The sequence below is a fragment of the Symphodus melops genome (genome assembly GCF_947650265.1).
Source record: "Symphodus melops genome assembly, chromosome: 20".
In the NCBI taxonomy this organism is placed as follows: Eukaryota; Metazoa; Chordata; class Actinopteri; order Labriformes; family Labridae; genus Symphodus; species Symphodus melops.
In genome coordinates this window covers 16,121,234-16,143,683 of record NC_136710.1, presented here as the reverse complement: position 1 = coordinate 16,143,683, position 22,450 = coordinate 16,121,234, and the positions used below count along the sequence as shown (strand labels likewise).

General features: G+C 42.7%; 1 protein-coding gene across 2 annotated transcripts in view; it reads right to left on the bottom strand.

Annotated features, from left to right (window-relative positions):
- Positions 1 to 22,450, bottom strand: part of fgf11a (fibroblast growth factor 11a) — a 141,045-nt gene that overhangs the window by 39,932 nt on the left and 78,663 nt on the right. For both annotated transcript variants that reach the window (XM_079371892.1, XM_079371893.1), the window contains one exon: positions 9,251 to 9,361. In XM_079371892.1, coding sequence (XP_079228018.1) covers positions 9,251 to 9,361 — 111 coding nt within the window. The remainder of the gene's footprint in view (positions 1 to 9,250; positions 9,362 to 22,450) is intronic.

Sequence of the window (22,450 nt, the reverse complement as noted above, 5' to 3'; positions counted from 1 at the left end):
AGCCTGGAAATGGGTCTGTCATGGTTTCTGCTGGAGCTTCCTGCTCCTGATACCCCGCCTTCCTGCACTCACTCCTCTGCTCACTGTCCATTCTGCACCTGCCAGCCTTCCCCCCTGTTCTTGGTCTCAGCCAATCATCCGTCAGCCTCCTGGATCCTGCCACTCACCTGTTGCTCATCTGCTCATTACCCTCTCTATATAGACTTGGTCAATCTCCCCCCTGCTTTGTCTGATCGTCATAGTTGTTACCGCCTGCAGAGCCTCAAGCCAGTTTGTTTTCGCCTGTTGGATATCTCCCTGTATTACTTGGGACTGGATTTCTTGATTTTTTTCTTGTTCTTGTTTTTGTTTATGGACGTATGGTACTCTGCCTTAAAGATCAAGTAAAGTTTCAGTTTTTTTGCCTTACTCCTGCCTCTGCTTGTTCATTCTGCTATTGGGTCTTCTCTGAACCGTAACAGTACGATCAGACCAAGAATGGACCCAGCAGAATTTCAACATCTCTTTGCACAGGTGGACAAGCAAGGGTCCGCCCTCAACACTCATCAGCAGGAGATGGCCGCGGTGACACAGCACCTGCAAGTACTCACAAACAGTGTGGATCACCTGTCGACCCAGCTACAGCAGCTTCAGGCTGCAAACCTGTCCAGCAACACAGCCTCACCTGCAGCTTCAGCACTACCGCCCCCGCTTCCTCTGGCACCACAACCCAGTCACGAGCCGCGTTTGCCTCCTCCTAGTCACTACAGCGGTGAGCCTGGCCTGTGCCGTTCTTTTCTATCTCAATGTTCTCTGGTGTTCGAACTGCAACCCTCCTGCTTCCCATCTGAGCGCTCCCGAGTTGCCTACATCATCACTCTCCTGGATGGAAGAGCGAGGGAGTGGGGTACTTCAGTGTGGGAGGCTAATTCACCTGTATGTGCCTCCCTGGATGTGTTCATTCAGGAAATGAAGAAGGTGTTCGACAGGTCCGTCAGTGGCAGAGAGGCGGCCCGGGTATTGCTACAGTCACGCCAAGGGAGGAGGTCAGTTTCTGATTACGCCATTGACTTTCGTACATTGGCAGCCAGTTGCTCTTGGAATTCAGAGGCTCAGTTCGATGCCTTTTTGAATGGACTGTCGGAGACTATAAAGGATGAGCTAGCCACCTGTGAGTTGCCTGCCACACTAGACTCACTCATTGACTTAGCCATTCGTATGGATACCAGGCTAACGCAGAGACAGAGAGAGAAGCTTGCTAGGCGCCCTCAGTTTCCTCCTTACAGATCACCAGCAGGGGAACCAGCTCCGAGCCCCTCAGTCCCCGAGCCCATGCAGGTTGACCGGACCCAGTTGTCCTCTGTGGAACGACGACGCATCGCTACAGGTTCCTGCCTTTACTGTGGTCAGCCGGGACACTACGTTGCTTCCTGCCCGTTAAAAGACAACGCTCGCCGGTAGAACGGGAGTTACTGGTGAGCGTCCTTCCATTCTCTGAATCTTCCGTTAAACGTTCTCTTCTAACAGCCACTCTACAGTGGAGAGATCAGCGACTAGAGGTTGCTGTGTTAGTGGACTCTGGTGCGGACGAAAGTATGATTGACACAGCCCTGGTCAGGCAACTAGGTATTCTCACTCAAAAACTTCCCCAAACCATTCAAGCCAACGCATTCAACGGGCAGCCTCTTGCGAAGGTGAAATATATTACCGAACCTGTTTCACTCCGAATTTCTGGTAACCACTGTGAAATGATTCCCCTGCACCTGATTGACACTCCTCAGGTTCCCATAATATTGGGCTATCCCTGGCTGGTCAAACATAACCCACACATGGACTGGGCAAATAACACCATTTTGGGGTGGAGCACCTTTTGTTTGTCTAAGTGTCTCTTGTCAGCCTTACCACCAGGTGGCGTTGTGGAGCCTCAGGAGGAGTTTCCGGACCTGGCTGCAGTGCCAGCGGATTATCTAGACCTTAAAACCGTATTCAGCAAGTCGCGTGCTACCACTCTTCCTCACCACCGGCCATACGACTGTGCTATAGATCTGCTGCCTGGAACTTCACCACCTAAGGGTAGGCTCTACTCTCTGACAGCCCCTGAAATGGGGGCCACGAACAAGTACATTAAGGATGCTTTGTCAGCGGGCATTATCCGACCATCCTCTTCTCCAGCAGGGGCAGGTTTTTTCTTTGTGGAGAAAAAGGACAGATCCCTTAGGCCTTGTATTGACTATCGTGGGCTGAATGACATTACTATTAAGAATCGTTACCCCTTGCCACTAATATCCTCTGCTTTTGAGAACCTACAGGGAGCTACTATCTTCTCAAAACTGGACCTCCGCAACGCTTATCATCTGATAAGAATTCGTGAGGGAGATGAGTGGAAGACAGCCTTTAACACTCCTAGTGGACACTATGAATACCTGGTAATGCCTTTTGGTTTGACTAATGCCCCTGCCGTATTTCAGACCCTTGTTAATGACGTGTTGCGGGACATGGTTAATAGGTTTGTCTATGTTTACCTGGATGATATTTTGATCTTTTCCAAGTCCCCCCAGGAGCATGTGCAGCATGTGAGGCAGGTCCTGCAGCGCCTACTGGAGAATCAGTTGTATGTGAAGGCTGAGAAGTGTGATTTTCACCGGGACACTGTGTCCTTTTTGGGATTCGTAGTCTCTGCTGGAAGGTTGGAGATGGACTCTGCCAAGGTCAAGGCAGTGTTGGAGTGGCCACAGCCCACCACCAGGAAGGAGCTCCAAAGGTTTCTGGGGTTTGCCAACTTTTATAGAAGGTTCATACGCAATTACAGTTCTGTTGCCTCTCCACTAACGGCTCTCACCTCTCCCAAGGTTCTGTTTTCCTGGTCAGCTTCTTTAGAGGAGGCTTTTTGTAGGCTTAAGAAAGCCTTCACTTCTGCTCCTATCCTAATCACACCAGACCCTCGGCTCCAATTTGTGGTTGAGGTGGATGCCTCTGATGTAGGAGTGGGGGCCGTCCTGTCTCAGCGCTCCGCCAAGGATAATAAGATGCACCCCTGTGCCTTCTTCTCTCATCGTCTGTCTTCCACAGAGAGGAACTATGACATCGGCGATCGGGAACTGTTGGCTGTCAAGTTGGCTTTGGAGGAATGGAGACACTGGTTGGAGGGGGCGGAGAAAACATTCTTGGTGTGGACGGACCACAAGAACCTGGAGTATATGAAAACGGCAAAGCGTCTGAATTCCAGACAGGCTAGGTGGGCACTATTTTTCTCACGTTTCCACTTCACTCTCTCCTACCGTCCAGGGTCCAAAAATATGAAGCCAGATGCTTTGTCACGCCAGTTCATCAAGGAGGGGGAATTACCTAAGTCGGACACTATCCTGCCCGGCCAGTGTCTTGTTGCTACGGTACGGTTTGCAGTTGAGCAAAGAGTACTGGAGGCCCTCCGTCAGCATCCATCCCCAGGTAAAGAGCCTAGGGGGAGTCTATTTGTCCCTGTGTCTGTCCGCTCTCAGGTCCTCCAGTGGGCTCATGCATCAAGACTGGCCTGCCACCCGGGGATTCAACGCACCTTGGCTCTTATCCGCCAGCGGTTTTGGTGGCCCCACATGCAAAAGGATGTGTTGGAGTATGTGGCTGCCTGTCCCAACTGTGCCCAGGGGAAAACATCTAACCGTCCTCCTGCTGGACTGTTACACCCATTGCCAATTCCCCGCCGACCCTGGTCACACATAGCCCTGGATTACATCACCGGTCTTCCGAACTCAGATGGTAACACAGTGGTCCTGACAGTAGTAGATCGTTTTTCTAAGTCTGTGCATTACATTCCACTGCCTAAACTTCCCACGGCTAATGAGACTGCTCAAATCCTTGTACAACATGTTTTTAGGATACACGGCCTGCCTACCTCCGTGGTCTCCGACAGGGGACCTCAATTTACCTCTCGTTTTTGGAAAGCCTTTTGTACCCTCATAGGTGCATCAGTTCAGTTGTCTTCTGGCTTCCATCCACAGACCAATGGTCAGACTGAGAGGGCCAATCAACACCTCGAGACCGCACTCCGTTGCATGGTGAGCCAAAACCCGTCCTCTTGGAGTCAGTTTCTTCCATGGGTGGAGTATGCACACAATGCACTTCCTGTTTCTGCTACTGGCCTCTCCCCATTTCAAGTTTGTTTTGGATATCAACCCCCATTGTTCCCCTCACAAGAGGAGGAGACATTTGTGCCCTCTGCCCAGGCTTTCGTCCGCAGATGTCATCGGACCTGGAAACAAGCCCGTACCCAACTCCTACGATCTTCTGCCCGTCAAAAGAAACAGGCAGATCGCCACCGGTCCGCTGCTCCCAGATACCGAATAGGACAAAGGGTCTGGTTGTCATCTAGAGATCTACCCCTCCGGACTGTCTCTAGAAAGTTAACTCCGAGGTTTGTTGGTCCATTTCCGGTTTCGAAGATTATTAATCCCGCTGCTGTCCGTTTACAGTTGCCCCGGACCCTTCGGAGAATACACCCCACCTTTCACGTGTCCTGTATTAAGCCAGTACGCACCAGCACACACATCCCACCCGCCAACCCTCCTCCTCCTCCCCAGCTCATCGATGGAGAAGAAGTCTATGCGGTCAAGAAACTCCTCAAGGCTCGACGGTGGGGAAGAGGAATTCAATATTTGGTGGACTGGGAGGGCTACGGTCCTGAGGAAAGGTCGTGGGTTTCGGCTAAGGACGTCTACGACCCCGCCCTCATCAGGGAGTTTCATCGTCTGCACCCAGAACAGCCCAGTAGGACACCTGGAGGTGTCCGTAGAGGGGGGGGTACTGTCATGGTTTCTGCTGGAGCTTCCTGCTCCTGATACCCCGCCTTCCTGCACTCACTCCTCTGCTCACTGTCCATTCTGCACCTGCCAGCCTTCCCCCCTGTTCTTGGTCTCAGCCAATCATCCGTCAGCCTCCTGGATCCTGCCACTCACCTGTTGCTCATCTGCTCATTACCCTCTCTATATAGACTTGGTCAATCTCCCCCCTGCTTTGTCTGATCGTCATAGTTGTTACCGCCTGCAGAGCCTCAAGCCAGTTTGTTTTCGCCTGTTGGATATCTCCCTGTATTACTTGGGACTGGATTTCTTGATTTTTTTCTTGTTCTTGTTTTTGTTTATGGACGTATGGTACTCTGCCTTAAAGATCAAGTAAAGTTTCAGTTTTTTTGCCTTACTCCTGCCTCTGCTTGTTCATTCTGCTATTGGGTCTTCTCTGAACCGTAACAGGGTCTGATTAGCTCATGTGTGGATCAGCACACACTGTACGGGAGCTTTTTTTTTTTTTTACAAGGCATCCGTTTTGATTTTATTTTATCTTATAAGTATAAGAGTTCTTCACAATAAGGCGTGTAGCTGACCTGATTGACATTGGCTTTGTATGTAAGCTGGCTCCCATTGTTCGCTTAAAGAGGCCAAGTCATTTATGACAAACGCATCGCTATCACAACTATAAAGAATCACTATACACTCCATGGTTACCCTGGTCCAATGAGAAAAGGTCTTAGTGCTAATGATATGAAACTGTACGTCACGTATCAGGGGGAAAACTCTGAAGAAAAAGTTAGCTGGCAACTCAGGTGCCAGGCTGGGTTACAAAGAGGAAATGGGCCACTGCCCGAGGACCCAGGACTCCAGGGTGTGAAAATAAGGCTGTGTGGTAATTGGTTTATAGTAATGTGTTTAATCATAACTTTATACGAGGATACCATAAAAGCACTGCTGAAAAACAGAGCCTGTTTTATAACTTTATTAAGGGACCTTGTTTTGGAGAAGGGTCTTGCGTTGAAATCTTGTTTAAACATCTTCATGATATTTTGCTTATGGGGTGCAAATTCTTAAATCAATTAGGATTTAATCACATTTTTCACCCAGCACGGGGACTTTGAAAAGAGACGGAGAGGAACAAGGGGTTGATACGCCCCGTGATCCCAAAGCAGATTAATCTTTTAATGCCGAAGTGGTCAGTGAAGCTCCTGACTATCAAGAAACACTTTGTAAATCTAGGTGGTACATTACAAGCTCTCTATTGGCCATAAAAAAGACCCCCCCACAAAAAAAGAGATTTCAGGGGATAAATTGAACCCTGAAAAAGTCTTTGCTCCAGGGAAACTACTGCAGATAAGTCTGACAGTCAGTATGTTAAAGTACATGCTCACACAGCTATTTCTGCCAGTTCAATATTCTGCGCAGCCAGGTAGATGATTGTGCTGCTGATTGATACTCACTCACAATAATGTCAATCACTCAGCAATTCCTGCATGAATGCATACATTATCAAGTTGAATAAAAAAATAAAACCCTAACCCTGTCAAACCCTGAGAATGCAAAAGAGCCCAGGAGAGCATTAAACTAGATTCTAGGATTGATTGAATTAAAGTCGTCAAACACAGTGCAGGGTGACCTCTGCTGACTGAAGTCAAATATTCAGACATTGGAGGAGCGCTGTTATGCAACAGCATTTTTTTTTATTACATCTCTGCCTTTGGATGTTCCCTAGTGTATTAATGTGATGAATATCTCAGACTGGACATGAAAATATTTAAACGTTTAAGTTCAGCGATGTTGAAGGTGTTCTGTTACATAAGAAGGAGCAGGTTTCTCCGGTTTCTTTGGAGGTGTTGTGTGCCTCATTTCTCAAAACAGCTGTTGGAAAAGTGTACCCTGAACACATTGGACTTCTTTCCAACGGGTTGTTACTCAAAACCCTGTCTTTAAGAGTGATGTCTTAAAATGTTCAACCCGTCCAAATTGAAATAAACACTTCTTGTCAAACGCTACAGCAAGTTTCCAAGCAGTAAACACAATCCTGCCAATGTACTAAGTAGAGCAAATACATTCTGCTAAATGTTCTTTCTGGGACAAATGCCAATGTCAAACCAGGTAACAATGTGCTGCCACTAGTTCTTTTGACATCTCAACAAAATGCTGAAATCTCAACAATTCCAAGGGAACTGCAACTGAAAGTGAAGCTTTTCTTTCCTCTGTGAAAGATTGTAAAATCCCCCAAAATTGTGCGAGCATCATGTTTTCCATCCAAAGCTGTGATTGGACAGAAAAAAATAGCTGCGTTGCCACATCAGGGATATTCCATGATACAGTATTGATCGCTTTAGGAGAGGCTGGAGGGAGTCAAGGGACTAAAGGGATCACGGGATATGATGTTTTTGGTCAGTAATCACCCAGATGATGACCCCCCCCCCCCCCCAGAAGTGTGAGGGTTTTTTTTGCTGGTGTGTGTGTAGGTGTGTGTAGGTGTGTGTGTGTGTGTGTGTGTGTGTGTGTGTGTGTGTGTGTGTGTACATCTGCAGAGACAACAACAAAATATTACAGCAGGTTTTTGGTCTAATGAGCAGAGCTTTAAGTCTTGACTCAGACCCTTACAGGGTTCTCTGCTGCTTTTCATTTGTTTTTTGTTTTCTTAAATACAGCAGTTTCGAGCTAAAGACATACAGAGTCCACAACCAAATAGTGCTATTGGGATGTTCTATGCAAGAGATCCAAACTGAAGTCATGACTAAAGAGGTAGCAATTAACAATGTTGCTGTTTTAAAGTTTAGCAATACTTGTGGCATGAGGAATGAGGAAGGAAAAGTCAGTTGGTTGATCCATCCAACTTTTTTGTTCCCAAGAACTGTTAAATTGCCACTGGGTGGCGTATGAATGCGCATGAATGGGATAAGTTCATTCTGATGGTCACTTTGCATTGCATTCTCTGCTGTCGGGATGTGAATGTGTAGATGTGAACTCCGGTGTAAAATGGTTGTGAGTAGTCAGAATACTATAGAGCTACCCAAGCCCTTATCTATTTATCATTTACAACACAGGGTAACTAGAAAAGTTGACCCAGTGAAGTACACATCTCAACCAGCTGTTTCGTTGGGCATTTGGGTGGTCAACACTATCTGTCAACATCAACGTCAAGATGAAAGACAAGAGGGTCTTCCATCAACATGAACTTCTCAGCCGTGCAGGTCATCCAACTGATTTACAAATGTAATAAAGATGATGAGAAATGGACTGGGATTGGTCAGAGTGACAAAAGGTCACATTACAAGAAACTTATATGAATCGAATCAACATTTCTATTATCAACAGTTCTTCACAGTTGGGGTCTTTATTGTTGCTCCATGATTCATGTTGGAGAAACTTCACTTTAAAAGCAACATGATTAATTATACTCTTAAATGTAACTAGTAATCTCTTTAAATAAAGTTTGGGCTTCAGTGATTTGCCAACTCCACTCATCATCCTGCCCTTGTGCTGCTTGGACAGAGACAATTAAACACATTGTTTGTTTTCCCCCAGAGCTGATGATGGAAGTGTGAGCCATCTGGCTTCCTTCTCATCTCAAATGAGGGTTGCACATGTGTCATATGGACAGGCTAGAATCACATTAATCTACGGTCAAGGATGGACAACAATTAAGATTTTTAAAGATGGTAACGTCTGTTTTGAGAGAAGTTAGAGTACACACAATTAACATTAATTATAAAACGTAATGGTTTAGTAGTATTTAGATGCATTTCTGACAAGCAGACAGACATGCTAACCATTTAAAATGTAATGATTTAGATCCCCATGTACCTTCTATTTACAACAAGTGATTGATTGAGTCCTTATCCAGGGAAGTTGAGATGAGAGAAGGGGAGCAGAAGACACCATAACACTTTGGAATAAACAGATTTGATTAATCTTCAGTCATTTTTTGTAATGCTTTCTAGAAATTCTATGGGAATCACAATGCTTGACTTTCACTAGTTCCTGGAACATCATCTGGCAATTGTTGCCTCTAAGCATTCAGCCGCTTCTTTTTTTTTTAGCTAAGATTGAGTGCACACACGCACCAATAGCCTGCATTGTATACACAAATACTTTAGAGTTACTACTGAATACATGAGGCTTGTACCTTAAAGTTCATGTTGATTGTGAAGGAAACAATCTCATACATGTCTGAAAAAGGAATTCCTTGCCAGGGACCTGCTGTGATACATTATGTAACGTGAACAAATCCCATTTAGCTGGCGGTCACCCAGCGGACCTCGCCAAGTGTGAATACATTTTCAGCCTGATTGATCCGAGAGCGAAACAATCCAGAAAGCACGTCAGTGATGTTGCGTTGTCCTTTGCTATTGAAATGTTCCCATGTAAGAACATCCTATCCTTTTTCAAATGTCCGTTGGCGAGGTATATCTAGTGAAACTCCCAGTGAATGACATTGCCACAAAACCACAGCCACAATCTGATTGTTTACTTACAGAAGGAGCTGCTTTCGTCCTTTGTGCCTTCCATGGTGCCATCCGGCAGCATCTGGAGGTAGAAGCCGTGTCTGCAGTAAAGCCGTGTGACGATGCCCTTCAGCTGGGGCTCTGCAGAGCAAACACAGGGTTAAACACATGTTAGCGCCGAGGGACACCTCCACAAACACTCCTCAGCGCACATATTAATGCACGACACTTCCTATTAGCATGCACTTTGAGTAAACAAGAGGCACGTCTTGATATTTACACTGTGAAACAGTCAAACAGGGAAGTGTGTGTCCCCGTGTGTGTTTGAGTGTGCGACTGTGGCCTTCAGAAGGACAGGACCGCAGTGACTGATCAAGTGAGGCAAGCAAGATGTTTATTCTGTACGTTTATGTCTCATACATGTAATCCATGTCTGTCTGTGTATCTGTATCTGTAGCAGACTCCTAGACTCTGGGGCAAATGTCACACTGCTAGCCACTTTAGCTTTGTGTTACTTTAACATTAAGCATCAAGACAGAGCTGTTGTCTTGGAGTCTATGGTAACAAACTGGTAATTAGCACCAGCAACAGCCCCATAATGCTCATCCCAAGACCATTGTACCTCCAAGACCATTCATATTGGATGCACAAAGTATTTCATTTGTTAATAATATGATTTCTGTTAGTTACGTAACATCCCTCAAAACCACGATCTCTATGGCAAACTTTAAAGATGGGGACTTGAGTTGAGGACTCAGACTTGATTTGCACGTACTGTACAATACGTCAAATTTGAGAATTGACTCGAACTTCAGATTTAAGACTCCTTAATGGTAATTATATTTTGGGCACATTGAGTAAGTATTTTCACCAACCATTTTTTTGTCTGCACAAGATCGCCATCCATGATCAGTAAACTCACAATGTCCCTTTGCTCTCGAACCCTTGTATCTAAAAAACCAGCAGCACCTGTCATCAGCTTTGCAGAGAGAGAGAGAGAGAGAGAGAGAGAGAAATCTGCTCTGTCTGTTCTATGAAATGACATTGTGTTAAATAAGAACTTCTGCTGTATACTGCTGTTTTCTGGCATGTCATATTGCACCATCTCAGCTTTGGACTGTAATGATTGACTAAACTATTGTCAAGCCTTGTCCAAGCAAAACATGTGAAACCCTTGTTGCGATAATCTGATACTGAGTGAACCGCTGCTCGAAGGAACAAACAAGTCCAACTTAACTGTCACGCTAAATGTCCTGTATAATGAGCCATCTCCCATCATACTGCTGCTCTCATATACCACTAGTTGTCATTTATTAAATGCAATTGGGGGCACCAGACTACCATTGAACTACCACTCTAGTTATTCAATGAATAACTTGAGTGTGTCTTCCAGCGCTATAAAGATGAGTTAGCGTGTCTTCCCTTAACGCGATGTTTGTGTTGAGCTTCTCAAGCCACACACGCAGGACTGAGGGGGTCCTTCCACTCTGAAGTGCTGAGGGAGACCAAATAGTGGATCAGAAGGAATGTCAGAATGCTGAAGTGTTTCCACAATCAACTTTTAATGAGAAGTATCAAATATGGATGAGGGCAGAAGAGTACGAGGTGGGGGCAGTTGGCAGATGGCCCTGGGTTGACAGCAGGGGTGTGAGAGAGAGAGAGAGAGAGAGAGAGAGAGAGAGAGAGAGAGAGACATAGAGAGAGACATAGAGAGAGAGAGAGAGACATAGAGAGAGAGAGAGAGAGAGAGAGAGACATAGAGAGAGACATAGAGAGAGAGAGAGAGAGAGAAACATAGAGAGAGAGAGAGAAAGAGAGAGAGACAGAGAGAGAGAGAGAGAGAGAGAGAGAGACTGAGAGAGAGAGAGAGAGAGAGAGAGAGAGAGAGTGAGAGATGCAGTGTGAAAGACCGTCTTTGCCACGTTTACACTCATAAAATTAATTCATTAACAAAATTAATACAGTTCCACTGGAGTACTTAAAAAACAATTTTGTAACACCAGCACAACCTGATTTTGCCTTGAAGGCACTTAAACAATTAATTATTTTGCACTTCCATAAAGTCATAAAGAGGGACAGACAAATTTAAAAAAAAAAAATAATCTGAACACATGAACATTTTTACTTTAATTCAACCCAAAATAAAATAAAAATGATTTCTCCTTGCTGCTTTTGAACTGCCTGGCAGTCCCATTTTGCTCAGTCATTTTTATTCATTAATATGCATTTACAAAAAAATTGAAGCCATAATAACCATCTTCTTAACATGATAGCTAATGCATTACTTTTCTTGCACTAACCCACAGATGTAGAGTCGCAGTAGAACTAGGGCTGGGCGATATGGAGTGAAACTCATCTTAATATTATTTAGCTCAATGACAATACTCAATATAAATCTATATGTATATGTATGTTTAACAGTCAGCTTCACCATACAAACAAAAGGTGCACCAATGAGTGCGTTTACGTGGAATAAAGTATCCCGGTTTTGATAATTTCCTGATTTCAGAAACAGGGATACACCATTATCCCGGTTTTGAGAAACCCGATTTACCCACCCGGAGAACGGGATACTGTGGCATGTATACTCCTATCACTGGTTTCTGACAGCACTGCCAATACTGGCGCAGACTCAGCCAAGTGACGTACACTATAATATGGCCCACACATGAGCAAAATATATACGGCACGCATCCTTGTGTAATCGTTTTTTATTATTATTATTCAGCAGTGATCAATCGACAACCTTTGTTGCTTATTTTACTTTCTTGGATGGACTGCGTTTGTTTTGGATGAGCAAACTGCCATGTTGGCAGGTGGCTTTCTTCTTTTTCTGTGGACGAAAAAGAAAATTTAAGCTTGTTCGGGACTTTAGTTTATTTTGGATTCAAAAAGGGCTAAATTAAAGGTCACAATTACAGTTTTTTATGCATTATTCCTTTTTGTGTTGGAAAAAAAAACATGTGTGCCTACACAAATGTGATGCAGTAAACAGAAACAGGGATACTATTATTGACCATGTATACAGGGATATGAATAACCATGTTTCTCTGTGAGCATGTACAAGTCATATCCCGAATATGATCAAAACAGAGATAAGGCTCATAACCGGGATACTAAAGTCCACGTAAACACACTCATTGTTACTATCAGCCTTTCGTCTCTCTGCTTAGCTAACAGATCTTTCTTTGAACATCCAGATGTTGTTGAATAGAAGCTCATTAGTGATAAATCTTGCGGTCTGTGAATTAGTCAAAGAAATGCTGGGGTGTAATCCTTCCCTTCATGCTGACTGTGTGGCACAACATGTTGGGAAGCTTTTCATCAGAGACTCCGGCCTCTCAGCGCTGAGATTGAGTCGCTGTAACTGCTAAAAGATAAAAGCTCATCCGCGCAACGCTGTCCAACTAGACACAGAAGTTTCGATGTGGAGTGTGGTAATCTGTACTATCCTGAGTCTTAATCCTAAATAAAGCCTCAGACCACACACCAGGCCATGTGCTGCTTTACACAACCGCTACAGTGCAGTGCAGAGCAAAAACAAACACACAGGATGTTGACCTTTAGCGTAGCTCCACCCCTGTACATCTCTGTTAGGTAAAGACGCAGTGATCCAAAACACTCCGCTCCTTGGACACAAGGGCATTTAAGACTGCTGGTGCGAGGTAAGAGCATTTACATGGCTAGTGCCCACACAAGCATACTGTACACCTACCATCCTCACACATGCACACAGCATATTTATTCAAATCTTTGAAGCAGATTTTACAAGGAGAATGAGGCTTTGCCTGCTATAAGGGTAGTGTATATTTACTAAAATCACTGACCATTTAGAAATAGGTAATAAGTCGTGCTTGAAGAGCTAATCTGTTGCGCTGTTAAAAGAAATGTTAGGCTTATACAAGACAAGAGAGATTTACTAATGGAAAATATTCTTATGAAAGCAAGCTATGTGAATGTTTGACTGCAATGCATTTCTTTAGAATGTCGGCTCTTAGGGACTAAGCTTTCAGACACAAGGGGGGCTCAAAGGATAAAGTTGGGAACCACTGCACCAGGTGGCTCTGGTCTCTTCGTACATGGACTTGGCTTGTATAGCATTTGTCTCGTCTTCTCACTACTCAAAGTACTTTTATACAACATGTCATCTACATGTAAACACCCATGCACTCACATACTGTTTGTAGTGAGACCATCAGAAGTAGCTAATCTCATTAATATGCCAAAGCAGTTTGGGGTTCATTGTCTTGCCCAAGGACACATCGGACATGTTGCTGTAAGCGCTGGAGATCGACCCCTTGACCTTCAGGTTGAGAGACGACAACCCTACCAACTGAGCCTATTTTGAATCCTGGAACATTTTGCCCAAATCAATATTGTGGCCAGGAGACGCCCCTCTGGCTTTTGTCCATTAATATTTACAGTCTATAAAGGAAAGCTCATTGCTCACTAATAACACAGAGATTGATTCCAATCGAACTTAGCAAACTTTGTATAGGACAGAAGTGAAAAAAAAAAGTATTTCTGGTTTTTTAAGTTTTACGTCTGGTTCTTCAATTTGCCTTTGATGGCATCAGAAATTAGAAATGCTTTATTAATCCCAGGGAGAAGTTTGGTTGTTGTTCTTTCTCAGAAACAGTACAGGAATATAGAGATAATTTAGCCTGTTTAAAAAAATAATAGAGATACCAAATAAGCAATAAGTACCAGGCAGGACTGGAATAATAAATAATATCTACAAGCGCAAATTGAAATTTAAAGAATATTTACATTTACCAGTATATACAGTGGTTATCAGTGTTGATACTGCATGTTGTATTTATTGTTCAGTATGAACAAAATATGTGTGACCTGTTTGTAGATAGATTGCACAGTGTTAGATTAAATAGTTCAGTATCTAAGTGTGTGACTCTCAAAGGGAGGAGTTGTAGAGTTTGATGGCCACAGGCAGGAACGACCTCCTGTGGCGCTCTGTTGTGAATCGCGGGGGGGAATCAGTCTAGCACTAAATCTGCTCTTGTGCCTGACCAGCACGTCATGGAGTGGGTGTGAGACATTGTCCAAGATGCTTCGCAATTTTAACAGCGTCCTCCTCTCCGACTCTGTCGTCAGAGAGTCCAGCTCCATCCCCACTACGTCGTTGTTCTTGTGAATTAGTCAGTTTGGTCTTTTGGAGTCTGCCACCTTCAGTCACATGGACAAGGAAAGTTGGGGTGACTGTTTTTAAACTGCTTCAGCACTCTCTGGGAGTAATTGGTCAAATATAGATGGTATTTCTGCTGGGCTCTTTGAGTGGTGCATTATATATTCAGAAGTCAAACTACATTTGGCCAAAAGTGCAAAGTTTTTTTATCACAACTGCATACTAGGGTGACCTGGTGGTGTTATGTAAGTGGTTTCCATCATAAAAAATACACTTACATTAAGGTACGTTCCATTTTTGGGGGGGTTTTAAACTCCAAGCTAGCAGGGTCACAAAGAACCAACCTGAATGAATATGATTGGATGTGAAGAATCAACTGATCTGCTTAATCTTCTGCGATGTTCTTTTTTTTAATTAAACTCAAAGAAGCAACAATGTCAATGAAATGAAATTAATAAATAAGCAACTCAAATGACCAATGGTTTGCAACAGTCGGTATTCAGCCTGCTTGCTGTAGATGTATTTCGATTGGCTTTTGAGTCACATTTCAAATTCAAATTTGCAGCATGTTTCTGTCATTACATTAAATTTTGGACTTTAGCATGAGTCTATGAACTCCATGTTGAATATCTGTCTCTCTATAAAGACTCTGTTTATATGCACTGATCAGTAATATTCAACTAAATTGGAATCATGTAACTGGTGATATTTTCCTTTGAAAAGTTCTGACACAATCCCTTTAAAGTGCAGTCCTTTTAACGGTTCATTAATGATACGGTTTAGGCAGCTAAGGTTAAAATACTTAACCCAGAGAAAGTTGAAATTAAAGCAAAGGTTTAAGTCAAGTAGCTTTAAAAATTCATACTGACATTTGTAATTTAAAACTGCCAGTTGTACCATTTTATACTTGAAATGTGTGCAACTGTTCAGTTCAATTATTGGATATATGGCAATCCTGGTTTTTTTTTGTTATCAAGACAGTGGGAGTTAAATGTTTCCTGTGTATCTCCTAGCATTAGTCGACAAACAACAGATTTGTTTATCAGAGAGCATCAACCTTTAAAGCATGAGAGAATGTGTTGTGTGTGTGTTTATACATGGAAAGGATTTGTGCTTATAATCCCAAAGATATTCAATGCCAATTAAAGAGTGACCTCAATGACGAGAAGGATTAATTTGACTTATTAAGAATTTCATCCTTTAAAGTCACCCTGAACCCTCCAGCTGCCCAACGCCTCAAGTCAGATGACAACTGGGCAGCATGCTTGTGCTATTTTCACCCCATTACACACTCCAATTCTTCATGTGTGTGTGTGTGTTGGACACTAGAACCCAATAGGTTTGGCTTAAGAAGCAGCGGTGTTCTGCCAAGGACAATGTCTGTCTGTCATCAAACACACACACACACACACACAACAGGCACACATAGTACAGATGTTTCAATCTCTTTCTCTCTGTCCCTTTTGGTGTTCCTCCTTCATAAGATATGTCTTCATATTTAAACTGGTCAATTTCTCGGAAATGAAAATCAGCGCTAATGATTAGCACCAAGAAAGGAAGTACTATACCCTTGTGTTTGGGCTTATATAACAGTTTATAACCAAGACATTTTGAATAAAAATATATATATCAGGGGATTGTTTTTGTTTCACCACAGCCTTGAAATGCACTTTAGAAGGGTAATGGGACGATCATGATCTAATCGTTTAAAACAGAACTTAAAGGTGGTGTCAGTAGCATTGTGTGTTCATCGCAAAAGGGACTTTACTAGAGAAGTGTGTAAGTGCCCTCCCTTTATACAGTGATATCTCTGCGTGGCAGATGAGACCCAATCTGAAGATGATTCCCTGTTTTCCTTTGTGATGTTAATTGCTTGTTAATGTGCATAAAAGGCAATAAAGTCAACGAGCTATGTCCACTTGGCATTTCGCCTTACACTGGCTTTATTTTCAATGTCCAACCGCTGAATAGTATCTACTCCTAAACTCACCCGCACATTGTCATATGCTGCGGGGGAAACACACCAGCTCGTCCTGAGTCGACACAAACTAACCAAAACATCAAACCCAGGTAGAGGACAAGGCCACCACAGAGATTTACTGATTTATGCGAAGCAAGTGAATGGGAACATGGAGGCCTAAATATGGCACAGATGGGGGTAGAGTACAGCAGCTGGAGGGTCATCGGTCACACATGCTTTACCTTTGTCGATTTTCTTTCCTTTCTTACCTCTTAATCACCTTTTTTCCTTTCTGTCTGTATCCCATAATCTAATCTATTTCTTCTCTTTTCTTCTTACACAGTTACAACCCTTTCTATGAATCTTCTCAGCATTCATTCACACCTTGCTGTCCTATTTTTGAATGCTTTTACTCTCACCTTTTTCTTTCTCCCTTCTTCCTTCCTTCATTTATTATCAGAACTGCCCATCCTGTCTGAGGGGAAGTCCTTACTTCGTCCTCAGTTTGAACAGAAAAGAAGATGGAGGAGGGAAAGACAAGTGCGAGGAGGAAGAAAGCAGCTACCAGGATCTTCTGATTGGCTGACATGTTGTTTAGAGGAGGAGGAGGAGACACCGAGGGGGAGGAAAGAGAACTATAGCTTCTAGAGAGAGAGGAGGAACTTTACAAAGGACATAAAAAGATGTGAGATGAGAGTAATCTGTGATTGTCCCACTTTTCTGTTTCCCCACATCGCAGAAATGAGTACAATGATGTTTTGTGATTGATGATTCATTTAGAAAGTTACTCCTATTTTTTTTTTTTTACAGGCACTAATGTCTGTGAAAGTTCCTGAAGCTGATGGTAAAAAGAGTATAGCAGATTATTATACTTCCATCTGTTTTGAAGACACATCATCTTAAGCGCTCTCCATTCAGCCTGTGTCAGCACAGAAGCAGTCAAACTAAAGGAGGCACAGATGTGCTGCATCACTGATGGCGCTCTGCTAAATTATGTTCATTGTAGCTCGCTAACTGTTGCAGCATTTGGCAGAATTAGAGCTTGGGAACTTTATCAGAGAGAATCGGCAGATTTGTACATCACAGAACACAAAATGAATCACAACAAAAAGCAGAAGGACCGTTGATAAAGTTGAAAGTCCACACACTAAGGAAAAGTGGGCCTTGGGGTCGCTGACTGGTAATGCCACAATGTACAGAGGATCAGTCGCAATTCTAGAGTCTGTTGGGAAACATTTATCGGGGTGCTATCCTACCAGTGTACATCACCATTATGTCTGCCAGTGTCTTGGTGCTTACTCCTCTTCCTGTTGTTTCTGTCTCACTTTTCTCTCCTATAGACAAATCATTCCTCTTACTGTTTCTTTGTTGTCTTTCATTGACAAACTTTGGTTTGGTTTAGCAGGGCAATGAGAGAGTGCGATCAGATGGGTTCCCCTTTGGTAGTTTTCCAACCGTCATTGAAACCTTTTGAGCTATTTATGGGATTTAAACCGTCATTGAAACATTTTGAGCAATTTATGGGATTTAAAGTTTGTCAGCTCTCAGGGGCCTCCTTCTGGTCTGAGGCCCCAAGCAGTTGCCTGCCTTGCCTATTGACAAGCAGCACCTTTGCAAAGGCCAAATTTGTCTCGTCTGATACATGACAAATTTTGTTCTTTTATTTTCCAAGTGTGCTATGCTTAACAAAATGAAAAAAAGTATGATGGGGGGGGACCCAATAAAGGTTCTCCAAAATTACTGAAAATGTAAGAATAACAGAAAAATCCTGAAAAGAAAAATAATGAAAATGAACTTGATCTTTGCTCCATCCATTCCTAGGATATTTGAGACTTCACTGGTGAAGACACAGTCTCCTTGACACACAGACAGCTGCATGAGTGGGAAACTATTGCTGGGTGAAAATCACCCGAACACGTGCCTGTAGGAAAGGTATGTTTTGGAGAAGGGAAACACTCATGTCTTCAAAGACATAAAAGACAATGCTGAAGCTGTCCAGAGACCCATAACACTCAGACAAATGCAACATAATGAAAATCATGTAAAGAAGTTTGCTCGGGTGTAAATCACCCCATTATAGTGTTCTTGGGTTAAAGCAGGCAGCCCAGGTTCAAGTAAGACATTTTACACCCCACTCTCCCAGTTTCATACTCTTTCCACTAAAGTAGCCCTCTTACATATTATGCAAAATACACTTAACTTAAAGTTTTTCAAACACTAGTATGTTTCCCTATCCTGTCATGTTGGATTGGTCTCATTACAAACGTAAGGCCCCATGATAATCTGACAGACTGACCATCGTAACAGACAAAAAGATGATGTAATCTGAGTTTAGCATTTGCATTTCTTATGATACATGTTCCCCATTATACTGTATAATGTTCATACATCTTGAGTTGGCAACAGTCAGAAACTCTGATCCCTGATCTAAAATCAACCTGGACTTTCTAGACATCTTTGTTGCTTGAGTTGTAAAGTATGACAGCACTGACTGTGCATGTGTTAACTCTTATTGAACAGCTGAAACACTGCTGTTAATTCCATCTGTTCCATATGTGATGTTATGACGAACAAACTATGGCCAACAATACAGTTTTCAGATGGTGTGGAGTTTCCGCCACAGACTCTTTTTCTTCCTGTTGCAATGACTATGATGTAACAGCAGACGTCTGCATCAATCACAGTGTTTGTGTCCCTTTGGATTGACTGAGGAAGATAAACATGTTAGAACTGGGGTTTTTTTTCACCTTTCACATGTTGCATCAAGGAGTTCGGACAGCTTTAGCTTTGCATCATGCCCTGTTTCATCTCTTCATTGAAAGGAAACTATGATGAAATGCATCCCAACTTTGTGAACAAATAAAAACTACAAGCAGCAAGACTGATGCAGGGCGGATAGATTGTCTGGTGAAATAATCAAGTGTTGATGCAAATGTTTACTGAGCAACAGCACAGCTCTTGATTGATCAAATGTGACCTCCATGGTTAAAATGTACCTCTTGTAAGTTTGGATAATAATAATTAAGAAGTAAAGGAGAAGATCAGTGAATATATTTTAGGTACCACTTCATCTACGGGGGGCGCCAAACCGTACGCAAAGCAAAAGTTCCAAACAAGCGATTTGAGGAAGTATTTCTCGGCCACTCTGGTCTCTTTCCACAACTTCATGTATTTATAAACTAACAAACCATCCAGGATTTAAGGTTGACAACTCTTCAGGAAACACACAGAGTATACAGAGTAAGTCAGCACTAGGAATGTTTCATATTACAACAGAAGGTTCAGTGGAAGCATAGGCGTAGATTTGCGTATGGACCGTATAGACATGTCCATACCAATCTCAAACGATGGCTGAAATGTCCACACCAATATTTAGCTGATATTTAGTTAACGTGAAAAAGTCACCTCATGACTAATTAAAAAAGCTAACAAGCAGGGAAAAAACTATTTAATATGATCGCATTTGAATTCAAGTATGGAGCAGATGATCAAGTTTTTATCTCCACTTCTCCATTGAGGTTGTTGTTTGTCTGAAGTGAAGATCATCTGAAAAGAGTACCTTCATCAGCAGTTGTCTGACATTTTTTATTTAAATCTCTGCTGATGTGACAGTGAGCAGATGGTAGCAGATGCTGAGATGCCACAGCAGTTATGGCCGCCTGAACAAGATGGCAGCGCCTACAAATCTGGTTGTTGGATTCGTCTCTGTAGAGGGAGGTGAGATTTGTATAAATGACAGTGCATTGTTTTTTTGTTGGAATAAGTGTGCCTACTGCAAACAGCTTGAACCATACTGGCAAGATAGCAACAGCTAGTTTCAAAATGAGTGATGGACGTAAAAAATAAACAAGAAATTCAATGTGTAAATCACATTTCCTAATGAAAGAAAAAAGGTGCCTGAATTGAACACTGCTGCAGTAGCTGCATTCTCTTCTCCTCAGTCGTCGAGCAGGACTGAATAGGCATATTGTAACACAAAACTCTCAGTCAAACTGGCTGACAGATTGTTCTTTGTGCTGTGTGACAGGTGGAAACAAAGCACAGTTGAATTTCTCGAGTAATTACTCCTCGAGGCAGAGCAACAGAGCATCAGTAATTTACAGTAGCATGCTGCTCGTGCAGTGAAAGTGTGCAATCTTCCTCGTCTGTGCCTGAACTGTTTCCACTGTACAACATAAAGGCATGCATCTTCGTCCTCAAGCTTAGTGCTTTGAGGTCTTGTGAGACTTAATTCTTTTGTGCATTTCTTACCAAAAAGATCAAGTTCTAATTTCTACAATCTCTGAGATTTCATCAGCGGCTTCACAAAGGTCATTTCAGTATAATTCTCTTTTGATCAAATACAGCTCTGTGGGCAAGTTCCTGCTTGGTTGCTGCTACTTAACATGCCATGCCTCTGCACACTGGTCCCAGAAACACTTCTCAGCTTTCTGCAGAGTTAATAAGCTTGTTACTCCCCACTGACTCTAATATTGTCTTCTCACCACTGCCACGAGAGCCCGAAGCTATTAATCCATGGACATATGGATTTTACAACTGCTAGTATTTCATCTCCAAGCATTTATTGCAACCAATGGCAAACGCTCGTCGGCAGCCACAAAAAGCAATAACACAGTCTGTATTGAAAAGAGAACAAGTGGGTTGTGATATGTAGATTTTCTGTCATATAAAACTGAAGCCATAGTTATATCTTTCTTTCCATATTTTGCATGTAAACTCCTCAATAAGATCAGAAACTTCTGGATTCAGAATGCAGAGTGCAGAATGCATATGTGTTCTCACATTTTCATATTTCACCACAGTCACATTAAGCACACAGCTAAATTGCATAAAATTAGGGACTCAGAGTGGCCCCAGTTGACAATGAGTAATGGGCATAAAGGCGGGGAGAGCCTATATGGTAATAGCCATATTTACAAGGACCATCAATCATCTCCAAACCGCCAGTAGCTCCATCCCTCATAGGACGAAGAGAGAGAAAGGGGCGGGACGCCTTGGAAACAAAGTGCTTCTCTCTCTCTCTCTCACTTACTGCATTCAAACTTTAGCTTTTAGGAAAATCAATGATGATGAAAGTGATGAAGAGCAAACTTGCTGAAAGCTTACCAGACTCTGATGTTGTTTGCACATGTTTTAGCTTGTACTTTAACTGACCAATGTGGATCATATTTATTACATTGCAGTTTCATAAACGATGCACTGGTTGCTAAAAAAACAACTCCTCATTAAAGGACATATATTATACTCCCTTTCAACAAGCCGAAAAACAGTTTTCCAATTCACATGTTCTATCAGCTGTTGTTTACTGTCACTATGGCAACTCCTTGTGGCCTTGGGTGCTTTTTATTTTTCTTCCCCGAGTGCTTTTTTCCTCTTTAGGAAGTTAGTTTTAAGTTGGATATTTAGCAGACGTTTGCTCTGCTTTGCTCCAGGTAAATCGAACCTCCAACATAAAACTTCACCGCAGTCACACAGGTCATCATCATTAGCTCCAACAACGCAGTCAAATTTGCGAACGGTACCTGTTCTTTAATAAAGTAAAAATCATGGTGTGCTCCAAACTTGACGAAAAGCGAGAGGTGGATTCTGAATATTGTGAATTTAAGACAGAGTGGACTGACAAATATACATTTTGCTTCCTGTGGGGAGCACAAAACCAACATTTTTAACCTGTAATGAGACTCTTGCCCTTGCCTAAAGTAAAAACTAACCAAAACGTGTCTACGCCTGGCCCTCACACCTTTTGTGCCCACGTTTAAAGAAGTCGTGGGACAAAAAAAGAGTCATGTTTCATCATCCTTTATGCATAGTTCAAATGTTTTGTGGATTTGTTGCCTTTTTTATTCTGACGTTGGAATTACACGTCACTGTTCCAGACCCTGGACAGATTGGAAATTTGGTGAGTGGACCTTTTGAGTTTCTAATTGAGTACCCCTGCACTAGAGGCACATAGAGTTAGAAAAACATGGCAAAGTGTATTTTCATATGTGACCTTTAAGAGAAATCAATGTTATGAAAATCAAGTTCTGAACTTTTGGACTCTTGATTCCTTAAAAGAAATCAATGCCAACAAATAGACTGCAGCAGAAACACTGTACAGTTTATTCAGTTGAGCGATCTCTGAACT